The sequence below is a fragment of the Alligator mississippiensis genome, chromosome 10, assembly GCF_030867095.1.
Source record: "Alligator mississippiensis isolate rAllMis1 chromosome 10, rAllMis1, whole genome shotgun sequence".
Classification (NCBI taxonomy): Eukaryota; Metazoa; Chordata; order Crocodylia; family Alligatoridae; genus Alligator; species Alligator mississippiensis.
In genome coordinates this window covers 75,160,686-75,177,725 of record NC_081833.1, presented here as the reverse complement: position 1 = coordinate 75,177,725, position 17,040 = coordinate 75,160,686, and the positions used below count along the sequence as shown (strand labels likewise).

Here is a 17,040-nt window from a genome sequence, read left to right as displayed (position 1 = left end):
GTCTCTTGGTACCTCTGTTTCTCTCCAGCTTGTTGCTCAGCTACCAGGAGGACATCCTCAGGGTCTCCCCTTGCCGGCTGTTTGCTCAGGACACAGCTGTCTGAGGAGCAGGGAGATGACGGAGGGGTGGTCGATCCTGTGTGGCTGCTTGTCTTTCAGGTACCTAACTACCCAGGTTTGCTGGCAAGCATGCAGATGCAAGGCAGCCAGGTGGGACGTGCATTGAGCAAGCGATATTGGAGCTTGAACGCCCGGAGGGGGGAACCCTGGAGGGCATTTGGCCCCTGGAGGGCATTTGGCCCCTGGGGTTTCAGCCCTATTCCTGGGAGGTGAGAGGTCTGGCCTCGCGTTGTCACGGACTTGTTACGTTCTGCTGCAATAAACATTTCACTCGGGCACTTGCTGCATGTCGCCGTGGTGTATTCGGGATGCAGGTCCAGCGGGGACAATCTGGACCTGTGATTTTGCTCAGGTCCTGCGTTGGGCACATGGCTGGTGATGAGAGGCTGAGGGCACTGGGCTTATTTAGTCTGCAGAAGAGAAGACCGAGGGGGGATCTGATAGCAGCCCTGTGGGGGGGGGGGTTGCAAAGAGGATGGAGCTGGGCTGGTCTCAGTGGGGGCAGATACAGGACAAGGAGCAATGGGCTCCAGCTGCAGCAAGGGAAGCTGAGGTTGGATATTAGGAAAAACTCTCTTACTAGGAGGGTGGTGAAGCACTGGAACAAGTTACCCAGAGAGGTAGTGCAATCACCATCCTTGGAGATTTTTAAAACCCAGCTAGACAAAACCCTGGCTGGGATGATGTAGCTGGTTTTTCTTTGAGCAGAGGTTGGACTAGATGTGACCTCCCTTCCAACCCTCATGTTTAACCCTGCAGCATCCATAGGTGCTTCCAGACATGGACAGCTTCTTGCTCCGGTGCTGCAGAGAAAGGGGCTGGTCCAGGCTGTTCCTTCCAAGCAGAGGAAATGCCCGAGACCCAGAGGTTTCCACAGACCAGGGTGGGGTCTCTTCATAGAAGAGCCAGCCCTTTATTTTAGGCGGAGCCCAAGAAAGCCCAAGAAAGCCATAGCTGCAAGAGGCTGCGTGCTCAGCGAGCATCGGGCATGGCCTATGCAGCGAGAGCCCCCAGGGCCCAGCAGCACGGATGTATGCTGCACGCAGCAGAGGACAGGGAGGGGTATCTGCTCCATACTCACATCTCCCTGGGGTGGGTTATCCCATAACTACATGCTAGAGAGGGTCCCTTGTCCTGCTCCAACAGGCTCATTGCAGATGCAGGAGCTTATTTTAGCAGGACCAAGCATTGGCTGTTCTTATGTCTCCAAGAATTGTAGCCCCGTGGCATCAGACCCGTCCTCTCGTGCAACAGGGGTGAGAACGCTCCTGGTTTACAGCATCCCCTTGCCAGCTAGCAGCAGCAGGTGGGACGCTCCCACACCAGCCTCCCCAGGCTGCTGGATTCACCCCCTAGTAAAAAAACGTATTCCCCCACCCCTTGATTTGCCTCTTCCCTGTCACTGCAACCTCCTGGACAAGGTGCACAAAGCCAGAGATCTTTGCAGCCGTGCAGCAGACCCTGCAAGCCTAGCCCTGAGAGAGCACGAGAAGCATGGCACGGCTGCGGGCACCACAGCTCTCCCCACTGCCTGAGCAGCTCCCAGCTCAGCAAACCTGGCGGGCGAGCCTGACTCTCACTATGCGAGTCCTAGGATTGTCTAGCAAAGAGCAGGGCCCTGATACCGAACCCCTGCACCCGCCCCAGATGTCAAACTCGTCTCTACCCAGCTGCCTTGTCTGCCCTGAGCATCCTGACAGCAGTGAGCGCACAAATCACAGCCTCTTCCTCCCAGACCACAGGGGCACAAGGAGAATCTCCCTTACTTTTCTGCCACGCGGGGCCTAGGACACACAGCAGAGCACCGCTGCCCTCCAGCCGGGAGCAGCAGTGGACTATAGCTGGGCAAAGGAAGGATGAGGGCGAGATGGACCTGGCACCTGGAGAGGCTGGCAAGCATCAAAGCTGTGTCCCTGGTCCCCTATGCCAGGGAGGCTGGAACAAGCATCAGGTTCCCTCCAAGCCCTGCTTGTAGCAGTTCAGCCCCATGGAGGATGCCCAGGGTTTTGAGGGGTCCCAGCAGTGGTGGGCTCTCAAGGGGGATAAATCAGCACCCCCAGGGGGTCCGGCTGGACATTCAGAGCCCCTTTCCCCAGCCACGGTTCGACACCGACCTGGGAGCTCAGAGCAGGGGCGCAGGGTGCCCGTCCCGTCCTCTCCATAGCTCAGAGACCAGCCTGGAGCCTGCTCAGGACCTCCTGTCCTTGCCACTCAGCCTCTGCCTGCTTCCAATCTCCCCTAATTAGGTTCCTAATTAGCTGTAAGCCTGCTAGCTGCCAGGAGGGTCCAGCTGATGACTCCAACACCTTCATTAAGCTGCTCCATTAGCAGAGCTGCAAGACGTGGCATTGAATGTTTACCAGGCCAGGAGCTGCCTACATAGCAGGGGCTGACTCTAGCCTAACGTGGGAGGCTGCAGGAAATGCCAAGCCCAGTCTCTTGGATAGGGGAGGTGGCCAAAGCCACCCCCAGGGAGGGAGGGAATGCCCCAGGTCTCCTACAGGATATCAGCCCATTTTACAGAAAGGGAAACTGAGGCTTAAGGAGGCTGAGTTACTTGCCCAGGTCACATGGAGCACAGCTTCCAGGGGCAGGTGTGACCTCCAGCTACCCCAGAGAAGAAGGGGCTCTGGCTCTTTGCTCCACGATGCTGGGCCTTCCCGAGGAGGTGGTGGGAGCAAAGGCACTTCTGCCTCCTCCCTCATTGCCAGGGTCAGGTGGCAGTGTGGGCAAGCCTGAGAGAGGAGCCATGCTGCTCTCACCAACGCACAGCTGAGGTTTCACAGGGATCCAGGAGAGCCCAGAAAGGCCAGCTCCACGTGCGGAAGTTTTATTTAATTAACACAATCAGAACAGAGTAGGTTGGCCTCATTTCCGTACTCGAGAGGGAGCGCTAATTGGCCATGCCCGTACACTTCTGGAAGCCAAGTACCTTCCCCTGGACACATCGGCCCTGCAACAAGGCTGCGCCCTCCCTGCAGGTCTCCTGCCGGCTGCAACCTGGCCTGGCAAAGAGTGTCCATCGCTGTGCTGGACAGTGCCCGGCCTCGGACCAGAGCCCATGCCCGGGGGGCCTGCTCCTGGACATCTCCGCCGGGGACCCAGTTTCGAATGCCCCCAGTCTAGGGTCACTTCCCTCGAGCGCCAGGCTTTAGGTTTGTCTGTTTGGTTTGCAGTCACCTTGGCAGCCAGCCCCATAACCTCATTAAAAAAGGTGGCTTGCCATCCCCTTGGATGGGCTTTCAGAAACCACTATGAGCACGTGCATCTGAGCAGGGATCGCTGCCTCAGGATGGGCAGGGCACAGAGAGCTGCAGCCAGCTGCAGTGCTATTCCCTGGGCTCATGTGGGGCCGGCTCCTGCCCCCTATCCTGCACGCTCAGGCCTGGCCTGTGCCCATCTCAGCAGCACACGTGGAAGCCCGGGGGAGCCTGCCCCATCCCCTATCATCCTGGACCTGCCATATAGTCTCCCTCCCACCCCAGCCACTGTATTCAGGGCCATTTTTGGGTCAATGGACAGATCTCTGGTCCAGACTAGGCTTTTAGCCTCCCTAGCTCCTCTGGAATGCAGAGGATTTTTTGCCTGGCAGGAGGCTTCCCAAGGGACCCTGCACAGACCAGGCTAGTGAGACAGCCGCTCTGTCTCATCCCCCCCAACCCCACCCCACTGCATTTCTGTTCTTGCAAGGGGCCTGCCCTGCAGACCCACACGGCCCGGCCATGCCCACGGCTGCTAATTGCGTAGCAACAGCCTGGCTTGTGGGGCTTCGAGAGCGGGCGACGTGCTTGCTTCCAATCAAGCCGTGGCAGTTCAGTCAAGGGCTTCAAGTGCTCTCCAGAGCCTGATTTACACGGTGCAAAGCAGACAGCACCACGAAACTGGATAGCCTTGCCCTCTCCCCTGTGCTCTGTGCCAAGGGACGTGCCCAGATTCATGTGAGAAATCAGTGGCAGGGCCAAGCGTGGCTGAGGGCATCTGTCACAGGAGGATCCTTCAGCAGCAAGAGAGAGGTGGGGAGATGCTTGAAGCAGGGGAGGAGGATCTGCAGCCTGTGGGATATTAGGAAGGAAGCAGCTGGCTCCTAGGGGCAGAAAGCACCCTGGATGTGATGCTACCCCTGCCTGGGACCTCCACAGGCTCTCCCTACCCAGCCTGGGAAGCCACGTGGCTCCAGGACCTGCCTGTGTCAAGGCTCCTGGCACAAACGGGTTGCTCCGGGAGATGCTGCCAGTTCTGGGAATTTCCTGGTACACGCTAGAAGGTGCAATTAGCTGAGCCGCAATTACCGCGGAGCGTGGGGAAGGCGCAGCTTCCAGCAGCGCTACTCCGCAGCCCAGCCCCCATCTGCTTGGGGAACCAGGCAGGGTCCCACCCCCCACCTCCTGCTGCTCGTCTCCAGCCCCAGCCACTGCAAGCAGGTAATTTGGAGAGAGAGATGCTCAATGCAACTTGCGGCGGGAATGGATCTGCCCAGCCTGGAGGCCGCGCTAAGGAGATCCCCCCAGATGTGGAGACCCCCGCACTTTGGGGCCTGACTCCAGAGTTTTGCAAAAGCAGGCCCCAGCCTCAGCATAGAGGAGCGCCTGTTCTCCCTGCTCCCCTCCCTGTCATCCTGTCCACCATCCGCTGTTCCTTCCCCCTTCCCACTTTATTTCCCTCTTTGCACCGATCTGCAACCTCCAGCCCCTACCTGTCCCATCTCAGCCCAGACATCCGGGGCTAAGGGACACACCTGGGAGCCTGACCCCATCCCTCTCACTCCATTCAGGGCTCTCCACCTCCTTCCTCCCATGGCAGAGGACTGAGTGGGAAGCACTGGAAGCTGTGGGCAGCAATTAACATCATGGAGACCCAGCTTAAGCTGATGTGACAGTCCGTGGAAAGCTGCAGTGCAGGCTAATCACTGCTGGCGTGAGCAGCCTGCTGCCGAGATGCGGTAGGGAGGGGACCTCATGTGTTCCCCAGCCAGGTGAGCTGCAAGGAGACAGGCCCTGGGCCAGCATGGAGGTCACACCCCACCCATGCTCCTCCCCAACACCCGGGCATGGTGCATGCAGAGCTGCCCACAAGGTCCCTGCTCTACTAAGTGGACAGAAGCCAAGTTTTGCCATGCAAGCCCCAACTTCCCTGAGAGCAGATGCCCCCAGGATGAGGCAGGATCCCCAGGCCCTGGGGGCTGCAGAGAGATGGACCATCTGGTCAGGGCCAGAGCTCGGCAAGGAGTCCTGCTCAGAGCCAGGGCTGCTGTTTCTTTGAAACCCCAGATCTGTGGGGACTGCACGCCTGGCACTTGTGGCATGGGCACGGGGAATAGCAGGGGTCCTTGCAATAAAGGCAGGAGCTGCTCTGGACCCTGGAGACAGCAGGGCTCTGGGAGTCGGTGAATTTAACCCATCCTGCATTTGGGGCAAAGCACTTGTGTGTGTAGGTAGACCTCTGCTCATTCACAATGTAGTCCACATCCCCCCCACAGCTGAGCCCCCTTTGCCCCCAGTGCATCCAGCCTGGTAGGCAAAGCTGCTGCTAATCTCCAGACTGAGGAAGGGGAAGCAAGCAGGATCAGGGGGGTGGAGAACAGAGGCCCCAATTGCTCCGGGCTCCCCCATACTTCAGGGCATCCTGCCACCGTGACATCCCTCACCCACAGCTCCCCCCAGTAACTGCATCTTCCATCAGGGAGCATCCTTCTGGAGGCTCAGGGGTGCACAGCCAGGAAGAGCAGGCTGAGGGAAGGGTAGAGGGATATGACCAAGCTGCTGGCACTCTTTGCAAACTCTGATCACTGCCGTTGGCCTTGGGACCTTCCCAGACCCTGCTCCTACTCTCCCCTTCATACTGGGGGAAGGGGGAAAACCTTGCACAGTTCTCCTGGGATCTTCACATTGGAGCATGCAAAAGTGAGGGCAGAGGATCTGGGGGTACCCAGCCCCTGCCAGGCAGCTAGGGAGGTGCAACCAGCCAGCAGCCTGCTCTGCATCACACCGCCCTGTGCCAAAGCCTGGTTGCATCAGGGCAGCCCTCGGAAGACCCTTCCCGAAACAGCCGAGCTTGGGCAATGGTTGGGCAGGCAGCTGACAGGCAGGCATGCGAGCTAGGAGCAGTGTTGGCACCTCCGCTGACAGCTGGCTTCACACAGTCCCAGGCCAACCTGGGAAACATTGCCACCGGGAGCTGGGGGGGGGGAAGCCTCAAGGCAGGCTACTGTCATGACCCACGAGAGACAGAAACCACTGTGAACAGACAGGTGCCCACGGGAGACTCAGCCCTGCAACCTGGGAACTGCAGCACAGAGACCAAAATCTTTGCTATTTCAGATCTGGGGGGCAGATGTCAGAGGTAGACCCAGGCGGGGTCGAAGTGACACTTTGACCCTGAAATGGAAACTATTCAGGGTTGTTTTGCTGAATTGCAACCCCCAATCTGAAGCATTTTGTTCAAACTGGAATAAAATGTTTGCTTGCATGGAGGGTATTAGCTGCTTTCCTTTTTTGAATGGAAAGTTTTGAATGGTCACGTTTTGAATGGAAGAAGAAAAAGGTCCTTTGGAAGCAAAGAGGCCAGATAGTTGAGGAAGCACCAGCAAGACCCCCCCATTTTCCAGCCAAAAGTTAGCCACTAACCCTAAATTCAAGTTTTAGTCATAGGGGAGAAGCGGAAGGGAAATGAGTCCCTTTCCCAGCAAAACTATTCATGCAATACAACGCCCATCTCTGCTCAGGGCACAGTGCCCCTGCTCCAGCCAGCCCCACCTGGAGCTCACACGTCCACTCATGGGGCTGCCAGGGCATGGCTCTCCAGGGCAGTTGGCAGGAACTAGAGGACTAAAATCAGCCCCACATCTTGCTCCGCTTGCACCCCGGGCTCCCTCCACCCTTCTACAGCTCACACCCACATGGAGTAAAGCGGTGCACGCTTGGCTGTTCGGTGTCACTTGGTGGCCGGTGGCCAATGCCCCCTGCAGCCGGCCTGTCAGGGCCCGTCTGGCCCAGCTGCCACCAATAGACATAGGGAACCCCAGGGGCTGAGCACCCGAGCAAGATGTCACCTGATGCTTCTTGGCATTTCAACTGCAAATTGATGAAGTCTCTGAGGGAGGGCCTCCCTTGCCCCCAGTCTGCAGCAGCCCCCAACAAAGCTGGAGACACCTGCATGGATGGTGCAAGGCAGATGGATGGTACAAGGCAGGGCACGTGCCTTGGATAGAGCGCAAGTGCCTGCAGGCTGGGCATCCCCCAGCTTTTCAAGGGGGTAAAGTGCTCAGAGCAAGCCCCTCGGCTGCAGCTTGTCCAGGCCAGCAGGTCCGCTTCCCCAGCCCAGCGTAAGAGCGCAGTGCAGAGAGACCCTGCGCCAACACAGAGCCAGGAGCTCCTCCATCCCAGCTCCAGCACGACACGGAGGTTTAAATCAGCCCTAAACTGAAGCGGTGTTTTTTAAAACCCACTGCTTCAATTTTGGGCCCCCGTTTTGTCTACACACGCCCAGTGGCTCTGCTCCACTGGAACCAGACCTGTTTGCAAGCCTCTCCCTACTGCACAGTGACCCGGACCCCTCCTCCCATGCTGAGCAAGCCCCTCCGTACTGCAAGGATTTCTCCAGCCCACACACCCTTTGCTCCTGCTGGCGTGGAAGCTGGGTCCGAGTCCTGGTCCCTTTGTTGGGCTCAAACCCTTCAAGTGCCCAGCCAGTTGCCAAACTCAGGGAGCCTGCCCTCCTTCCAGCAGCCTCTGCTCAGAGCTCCTTTAAAGAGACACCAGTTTGCACCCCTGTCAGTGCAACCTTCACCCCTCTCTATACAGCCCCCTGTGCCCAGGGGCTGAGTCAAGGCCCTGGGAAGCAATTGCATGAAGCAAGAGGTCATCCCAACCCTTTGGACCGTGCCAGACCCCAGGAGAGGCTGGAATGATTTCATAGATTTCATAGACATTAGGGCTGGAAGGGACCTCGGAAGATCATCGAGTCCAGCCCCCCGCCCAAAGGGCAGGACGTCAGCTGGGTTCATAGGATCCCAGCAAGATAAGCATCCAGTTTCATCTTGAAGGTGTTCAATGAAGGCGCTTGAACAACCTCCGGTGGCAGGCTGTTCCAGACCTTGGGGGCTCGGACAGTAAAGAAATTCTTCCTTTTGTCCAGCCTGAAACGATCTTGTAGTAGTTTGTGACCATTCGTCCTCGTCATCCCTTGGGGCGCTCTGGTGAACAAACGTTCCCCTAGATACTGGTGGTCACCCCTGATAAACTTGTAGGTGGCCATCAGATCACCCCTGAGCCTGCGCTTTTCCAGGCTAAAGAGCCCCAGGGCTCTCAGCCTGTCATCGTAGGGTCTGCTTCCCTGACCCCTGATCATGCGCATGGCTCTTCTCTGGACTCTCTCAAGCTTCTCCACATCCTTTTTGAATTGCGGAGCCCAAAACTGGACGCAGTACTCCAGCTGCGGCCTCACTAAGGCCGAGTACAGGGGGAGAATGACGTCCCGGGATTTGCTTGAGAAGCATCTATGGATGCAAGCCAGCGTTTTGGTCGATTTACTAGCCGCAGCATCGCACTGCAGGCTCATGTTTATCTTGTGGTCAGTGATGACCCCCAAGTCTCTTTCTTCCATAGTGCTAGCCACTGCCGAGCCTATAAGGATGCTGCAGGTTTTTTTTCCCCAAGGTGGAGAACCTTGCATTTATCGGCGTTGAACACCATCAGATTCTTGTCCGCCCACTTGCTGAGCCTGTCCAGGTCAGCCTGGATCACCCGCCTGTCTTCTGGTGTGGATGCTTTGCCCCAAAGTTTGGTGTCATCGGTGAACTTGGCCAGTCCGCTTCTGACTCCAGTGTCCACATCATTGATGAAGATGTTGAACAATATGGGTCCAAGGACAGAGCCCTGGGGGACCCCGCTGGTCACAGGACACCACGATGAGTGACTTCCATCAATGACTACCCTCTGGGTCCGACCCTGGAGCCAATTTTCCAGCCAGTGGATCGTGGAGGACCCAAGGCGACAACTGGCCAGTTTCTCCAAGAGACGATCATGGGACACCAGATCGAAGGCTTTTTTGAAGTCAAGATATATGACATCAATCTCATCTCCCTTGTCCAGGTGATAGGTCACCTGGTCGTAGAAGGAAATGAGATTGGTCAAACAAGACCTACACACAACAAACCCGTGCTGGCTATCCCTTAAGATGTTGGCGTCGGCCAGTCCATTAAGGATGGCCTCCTTAATAAACTTTTCTAAGATCTTCCCCGGGATAGAAGTCAGGCTGATGGGCCTATAGTTAGCCGGATCCACTTTCCTCCCTTTCTTGAAGATAGGCACCACGTTGGCCTTCTTCCAGTCTTCGGGCACTACACCAGAGCGCCAAGAGTTTTCAAAGATCCGCGCTAGAGGCTGGGCTATGATGCTCGCCAGCTCCTTGAGTACCCTGGGGTGAAGATTGTCAGGGCCGGCTGACTTGAAGGTATCCAGCTTCTCAAGATGTTCCTTCACAAAGTCAGCATTAATGGAGGGCAGGGGATCACCCTCACCCGGACTTCCCGGCCCTGTAGCAGGCACGGGCGTCCCATGAACCATGTCCTCTGTCATTCCCCTCTCCTCCAAGGGGTGTTTCAGCAAGGCGCACCGATTATCGCAGCCCTATTGCCCTGGTTAAATCGGAGCCTGGTATGGTGCCCCAGACTCCAAACACACCCAGGCCATCACCTTCCATACTCACCTGTTGGTGGCCAGGACCAGGGAACCGCAGCAGAGGGACCTTTGAGGAGGGCTGTGCTCAGATGGGCACCCAGGGTCCTTTAACACGAGAGTCTGCAGAAAGCAGGTAGCAAGAAAAGGGGATGCCACACTTCAGATGGGCCTAGGTGGTGAATGAAAGCCCATTCCAGCTGCTGGCTCTGCCAGATGTTGCACAGCTGGCTCCAGAAGGCCCAGGCCAGCCCCAGGAGCCTGCCTGGAAAGGGTCCTTGCCATCCACCCGACCTGGAGAGGGGCACCCTCTGGGCAAGGGAGCAGTGGGTGCTGCAGTGATGGGCTTAGGGCCTGGCTTGGCCTCAGAAGCAGCTGATCCCGTTCATTTCATATTCTGCACCTGAACCCCCAGGGTCTGACACTAGCACTGCCCTCCCAACCCCCAAACTGCTCCAGCAAGCCTGGAGATCTGCAGATCTACTCATAGGTGGGCACCTCCTAATCTCATTAAGGGCATGAGCTGGAGAATGAATCACATGCCCAAGCTGGTGTTTCTACAGGGCTCCAGACCCCATGCATGCAGCTGACAAAGCACCAAGGAAGCAGCAAAGCTGGCAAGTGGCATGCATATCCCCTGCCTCAGTTTCCTCACTGCTCTGGGCACAAGTCAGGAGCCAACAGCTCCTTCTCCTGCCACTCCCCAGAATCACTCGAGGATTGCCTTTCCCCATTGCTCCAACTCGGGCAGATTTGACCTGGGCTGGACCTATTGCCGCCTATCTCCTGTCTAAACCCCATTGCACAGCTCAGGGAAGCTGCTCCTCACATACTTTTAAAACCCGTTCCTTGTTCGTTCCCTCCCAGGCAGAGCTTTTCCATGCCTCATATCCCAGCCCTGAGCAGACAACCTGGCCCCAACTGATTGCCTCACTCAGGTGACCTCATTAGCAGCCTTTCCACCTGCCTGGTGCTGGTTACAGCTAACGAGGACATGGCCCCTGCCTGGGGCAGGCACTGACCGGGTGCCGGCAGCACCCAGTGGATTTCAGACACAGGCTTTTGTAACACCACAGACCCCAGATACACCAGACAAACCCCACAGGAGCCCTCGGTCCAGTACAGATCTGTGCTTTTGGGGCCAGGCACCTGCCCCGGGGGCTGCGTTGTGAGCAGCACAAAGTCACTGCATACCCACAGGGCGGGACCCCCACACTGCCCTTTTGCAGAGCCCAGGTGCCCTGGCATCTCCTGGAGCAGCCCCAGCCCAGACCCCCGAGCCGTCTGTCCGTGAGCCACCCCTGATGCTCCTTCTGCCGAGACATGGAGTGCCTGTGGCTGTCCGCGAGGCTGTCTCTGCCCCACCAAGGGCTAGGCCAGGCCCGTCTCCTTTGCAAGCAAAAGCTGAAGCAGAGCAGCATGGCTCAGACATCCCCAGTGACAGTAGGGCAAGGGTAGCTGCATGGCAGGGATGCTGCAATCATCCCCCTTGCTCTTACTCCCCTCCCTCTGCCCAGTCCAGCATTGCTTCCTAGGCTCTCCTCTCTGCCAAGCTTGCTCTGGGAAGGCTTCAGTTTGGAAGCCGGTCTCCAGTCCAGCCTAGACCTGCTTAGCTCCCCCAGCACGCACGGGAAAACCAGGGCATTCAGTGGGCAGAGCTGCACTGGACAGCTGGCCCATCCTGCCAACCCCACCCACGCCCCACCTGGGACCCACTCCCCGGGTCTGGTTCGTCCTGCTCTCATCCATCCGCTCCAGCTGAATAGCAGTGTGGGGGCTGGAAATCTTTCCCCCTTTATTCGTCACCCCTGAAAGCAAGCGGCTCTGCCCAGGGAAGCTGCCACATGATGGGGGATGATGAAGGATGCATTGTTAAGTACCCATCTAGACCCTCTGCCCACACAGCTCAGTCCTCACTAGCTCCCGCTGCAGGGGAAAGCTCCGTTATGGGGATGAACAGGGAAAAAACATCCTTTGCATTTATAAAGCATAGCCCGTGACCTTGTCCTGGTGGGTGCTGGTCTCTTACTTGGGATCCTGGAAGATGCAGGGGCAGCTCCAAGCCCCGTTCTGTATTAATGCAGCCTCTGGGGCAGCACCTCTCACTCCCAGGGAGGGCACAGCCGGGCCACGAGGCTGCCCTCGCTGCATGCATCTCAGGCAGGGAGGGAGCAGCACAGGCGTGCAGGGGACCCAGGTCCCAGGAGAAGCCCCCCCAAGCACTGGTGTACTCCGCTTGCCTAACCCAGAGCCATGCAGCCGCTCTGACCCAGACCAGGCTGGGGCAAGGGGTGCCTGGAGGTGGAGCGGAGGCAGTGGGCTAGGGCCCTGCCTGGCTGCAGCACCTCAAGCCTATGGGGCTGGCATGTGGGCAGGATTTGGGGGTTGCCAAATTGCACCGGGCCGTGTCATGCCCAGCAGGAGGCACTGTGGAGCAGGTAGGGGGAGATGCCCTCCTCCCAGGTGCTCAGCTCCTCCCTCCCCAACCCGGCTGCCTGGGGCAGATTGGCTAATGCTAGGGGCAGGGGAGGGGCTTGGTTGGGGCAGGATAAAAGCTGGGGGAGTGGGCAGCAGTGACAAGCTGTAGGGAGGTGTTGGAGGCATTTGATCTGGGTGAGTAAAGCTTATACTGGAAGGGTTGTGGTCACTGCAAAGGGGGGTAAGTATTGAGTAGTCATTTCCAGTAGGACCACCTATGCTCTGGGTTAGGGGCAAGGCACAGGGTTCAGGGGGATGCAAGAAAAGGAGCTGGGACTCTGCCAGGTTGAGCCTTAAGACCTGGTCTGGGGGTGGAGGTGACAAGGATGGGATTGGAGTAGCTTCCTGGAGAGCTGGGCTGGAGGGGCAGTGGGGCTCTGCAATACCCTGGGAAGAAAAAGTGGGACCAGGGGGGGATAAGTCAGCTCTCTCTGTCCCAGGGGGAGCTGGACTTGCTGTAAGGGTGGCTCTGAGCAGACACCAGGAGCCCACAGAGCAGCTGCCCACCCTGGGAGGGCAGGGGTGAAGCTGGCAGTGGTGCCAGCTGGGTGCAGGGTGTCTGGGGGAGTAAGGGGGGGTAGAGGGCAATGCTGCAATGCATCCAGACTCCTGCCCCCTCCAAGGGGTTGGAGTGAACACACGATGGGCGGGGAGTGCTGCTGACCTTTGCTCTGTGTTGCTGACACGGCTCCCACGTGCCTCCTTGCACAAGAGGCAGACGTTGTCACCGCAGCCCATCCCTGCCCTTTACACCAGATAGGGCGGGGCTCAGCCCCTGCTCTTAAACCCTGGCAGGGCAGGGACGTGGCCAGCTCTGAGCTGCTCTGTGTGTGCTGCAGCTGGTGTGGGGCAAGTGGTGAGTACTGTGCCCAGAGCCCCTTCCTGGGGTGGGCTGAGCCCAGGCAGCCATGGGGTTTGGCTGGGGTGGGGAGAAGATGTGCTGGAGGGGAGCAGGGCAGGGTGGTGGAGACCAGGAGCTGCTTGCAGTGTGGCACTGGGGGATGCCTCCTTGGTGTGTGCTCCTTGGTGCAGTGGATCCGGGGAGCACAGGGTGGCTGAAGAAGGCACTTGGAGGCATGTGTCTGCTCCCTGCCTGGGGTAGGGGGCTAGTGTTGCTGACTCTGAATCTATTCTGGGTGTTTGTTTTTTTTTTTTTGTTTATCTCCTGATGTAAGGACACAAATGACTGATTGGGAAGGCAAATGTTCATGACTACTACATTTTTAAAAACCCACTGGACTACTATATAAATTAGATACAATGCTTAATAATTTGAATGAATGCCCTATCCGTTATCTCCTGGGTGACTCTAGGCAGTTTCCTGGTGACTCCAGGGCAATCCTGGAGGGTTGGCAACCCTATAGGGGGTGCTGAATGCTGGACTTTTGTGGGGGGTGATGTCATAGGATCCCCCACCCTCTGGGCTGACCTCATCCTCTCCGCTGACATCATCTTCTCTGCAGACGGAGCGTGCTGATTGCCCCCGAGATGGACTACGCCAAGAAGTCCCTGGGCCTGCTGTCCCCCAGCTCTATCTCCAAGTGGGTGTCTTGGCTCCAGCCCAGGGGAACACTGTCATGCGCCTCCTCCGGATCCCAGGCTGGGGGTGTGGGTGGTGTCCCCCCTCCCGTCCCTCCCCCCATGGGGATGGGTCCATACCCAGTGCTAAGCCCTGATCCTAGCTCCTTGCAGGGCCAGGGGTGGAGGCAGCGGCTCTCCCAGGGGAGCACAGCAGCCCCTCCTTGACTGTCTGCTGTCCCCCAGGTGCGTCTCCGCCAGCGCCTCCATGACCCAGCAGCTCTTGTCCAGCCCGGCCCCCCGGGCTCGGCCCTTCCGTGTCTGCAACTGGGACCGCAGCCTCCGCAAGGGCATCATGGCCGAGAGCCTGGCCGACCTGCTTGGCAAGGTGGGTGCAGGGCTGGGGGGTATGGGCAGAGTTAGGGGGATATATCTTGTGTCGCCTCACCTGCTGCATGGCCCCACAGATCCAGAGCACCCTGCTGCTGGTGGGCACTGTCGCAGTGGTGCTGGATGAGGATGGCACGATGGTGGAGACGGAGGAGTTTTTCCAGACCCTGGAGGATGGCACTGTGCTCATGGCCCTAGGCAAGGGGCAGACCTGGGCCTCAGCCAAGGTGAGCATGGGAGTAGCAGCTCTGGCAAGCACCGGGTACTTTTCCCTACCTCCTACTGGCTATGGTGCCCTGGGCTGGGCTCCCCCTGCCCCCTAGGACTGCAGCCATCCAGCTTGGAGACCAACCTGTGCGCCTGCATGGTGTGGGATGGGGATTGCTCCCCAAGAGCATGGATCCTGCTTTTTAACCCAGGCACTGCCCCTTGCAGACCCCTGGCTACCAGTTGCTCCTGTCCCGTAAACCCCGGCGGCGCATCGATGTGGCCTGTGTCACCTTCGACCTCTACAAGACCAGCCCCCAGGACCTGGGCTGCCTCAATGTCAAGGCCACACTGTATGGCACATACAGCATGTCCTATGACCTGCACTGCTACGGGGCTAAGCGTTTGATGAAGTGAGTTTAGGGGTGGGGGTGGTTGTTCTGGGTGGGGAGGACCCTACCTCCACTCATGGTGGGGGTCTTTCCTACCAGCCTGCTTCTCTTAGAGGGCTGTGGGCTAACACTGCCTTTGCACAGCTCCAAATCCCCCTGCAAAGCCCATGGTGGCATAGGCAGGGGCAGCTTGGCACCCCTAGGCTCAGGATGGCATAGGCTCCAGGAAGGATGCTCTTAGCTGGTTGGAAGGCCGCCATGCCCTGGCTGGTCTATGTGCTGACAGCTTGCCTGCTCTGTCCCCAGGGAAGCCCTGCGCTGGACTCTCTTCACCATGCAAGCCACAGGCCACGTGCTCCTCGGCAGCTCCTGCTACGTGCAGCAGCTTCTGGATGCCACGGAGGAGCAGAAGGAGAAAGAGGAGAGAGAAGGGGGCTTCCTCAAGCAGCAGCTTCTACCCCTCCCCACCAGGAAGATGCTGCAGTGAGGAGGATCCTGCTCCAATGATATCCTGGACTCTGATAGTCGCATCCTTCCCATTGCTGCTTCTGCTGGGTGCAGGAGGCAGAGAGTGGGAGATCTGGGTCCTGCCCTGGCTTTTGGGGGGTAGGCAGGGTTGGCTGGGGTCTGGGGGTGGGTGACCGACTACAATGCATGCTATAAGCCCAGAGCACCTCCTTGTATACCCTGCAGCTGTTGGTGGCTGTTCACTGACCTGGAGTGGGGCAGCGAGCTGGCCTCATCCCATGGAGCTTGGTCACTGGTGTCTTGTGCTATGTGTAAATATATTTATTATGTAACTTAATTAAAGCTTGTCTCTGTAAGCTGGTGCCTGCTGCTGTATTAGTCACATTTGCATTGCTGCATCCTAGCAGGCCTGAGTCCTGGGCTCCTTCCTCCATTCTGTAGAGGTGTGATACTTTTGGGCATACATGCACCAGGGTTTGAGGACTGGCTGCTAAAGCAGGGCTGCAGGAGGAAGCACCTAGCCCCAGCCTGGAGGGGAATGCCTGGGAGGGGAGACTACCTCTAGTTGCTTGAGGTGGGTGGAAGGGCAGGATTTGCCTGGCCAATTAACAAGCTCCTCATGCCTTAACTAGTAATCCAGCTACAGGTGCAATTAGGCTTCAGGCAGAATAGTGCAGTAAACCAGCCACAAAGGTAATCCACATAAAAGGGGAGTACTGAGTGCATCTAGGGAACAGCTTACAACTAATAGCTTAGTTTTTACCTTGCAAGTCAGATGCAATTGGGAGCTAATGTCTGCTTCATAACCATCATGTGCCCTGCAGTGCACAGATGGTGATGCTTGGGATGGATGATTACATTCCCCACCCCTTCTTGAACTGCACGTCCTGTCAGGACTTATCTCTCGGCACTGTGTCTCTTCAGTTACCAACCTCATCATGGGCTCCTGTAAGAGATCTTAGGTAGAAATTGGGGACACAAGGGAAAGGGGGGGAGCCTGGTTTAGCTCCTGTCAGAGCTCCCTCAGCTCTGCACCGTGCTCCCCTGGAGAAGGGTCTCAATACCCTTTTATTTGCTCTGCTTGAAGCAAAGGCCAGGGGCCTGAACTGCATTACTGCTGCAGGGACAGGGGAGCCCTGCATTACTTACCTCTGCACCTAACCCAGCTGGATCCAAGTGCCTCTGGCTACTAAAGCAGCTGTCAGGGGACTCAGTAACAAGTTTAAGATGCTTTCCTGGGAGAGAGCCTCAGCAATGAAAGTGGGGGGCTGGGGGACCTGTGCTTATTTAGCCTGCAGAAGAGAAGATAGAGGGGATTGAATAGCAGCCTTCAACTCCCTGCAGGGGCATTGCAGAGGATGGAGCTGGACTGGCTTTAGTGATGACAAAGCAAGGAGCAATGGCATCCAGTTGCAGCAAGGGAAGTTTAGGCTGGGTATTAGGAAAAACGTGCACTTGAGGAGGGCAGGCTATCCAGAGAGGTGGTGAAATATCTGTCCTTGAAGGGTTAGACAAAGCCTTGGCTGGGATGATGTAGTTGGGGCTGGTCCTACTTGGAGCAGAGGGTTGGACTAGATGTGACCCCCTAACATCCCTTCCAACTTTCCTTTTCAATGAGCTGGCAGGTGGGGGGTCAGGTTATCACAGCTCCCACGTAGGGGTCAGCCTCCACCGGTTTGGTCCCATCACTGCAAGAGGCACGAGCACTTGTCATGCAATCCTCTGTGTGGGAAGCAGCAGCAGCTGCTCTAGGAGTTGACTATAATGCAGAAGCCTGAATGCCACCCCTTCCA

At 57.7% G+C, this 17,040-nt stretch overlaps 1 protein-coding gene across 2 annotated transcripts; it reads left to right on the top strand.

The window, feature by feature from the left end:
* Positions 1-12,369: 12,369 nt before the first annotated feature.
* On the top strand, positions 12,370-15,603 carry CIDEC (cell death inducing DFFA like effector c). Of its 2 annotated transcripts, none has more exons than XM_014607872.3 (6): positions 12,370-12,407; positions 13,736-13,813; positions 14,037-14,178; positions 14,258-14,407; positions 14,616-14,800; positions 15,086-15,603. In XM_014607872.3, exons 2-6 carry the CDS (start codon positions 13,761-13,763, stop codon positions 15,264-15,266), a joined length of 711 nt encoding a protein of 236 aa, XP_014463358.2. In that variant the 5' UTR covers positions 12,370-12,407; positions 13,736-13,760; the 3' UTR covers positions 15,267-15,603. The 2 variants fall into 2 exon arrangements, with proteins under 2 accessions (XP_014463358.2, XP_019346703.2); XM_019491158.2 differs by lacking the exon at positions 12,370-12,407 and adding an exon at positions 12,871-13,128.
* Positions 15,604-17,040: the final 1,437 nt, after the last annotated feature.

Excerpts from the sequence above, each read along its gene's own strand:
- CIDEC (XM_014607872.3), top strand. The coding sequence starts at position 13,761 with ATGGACTACGCCAAGAAGTCCCTGGGCCTGCTGTCCCCCAGCTCTATC. Across the intron at positions 14,179-14,257 it reads TGGCCGACCTGCTTGGCAAG|ATCCAGAGCACCCTGCTGCT; the intron begins GTGGGTGCAGGG and ends ATGGCCCCACAG. Across the intron at positions 14,408-14,615 it reads AGACCTGGGCCTCAGCCAAG|ACCCCTGGCTACCAGTTGCT; the intron begins GTGAGCATGGGA and ends TGCCCCTTGCAG.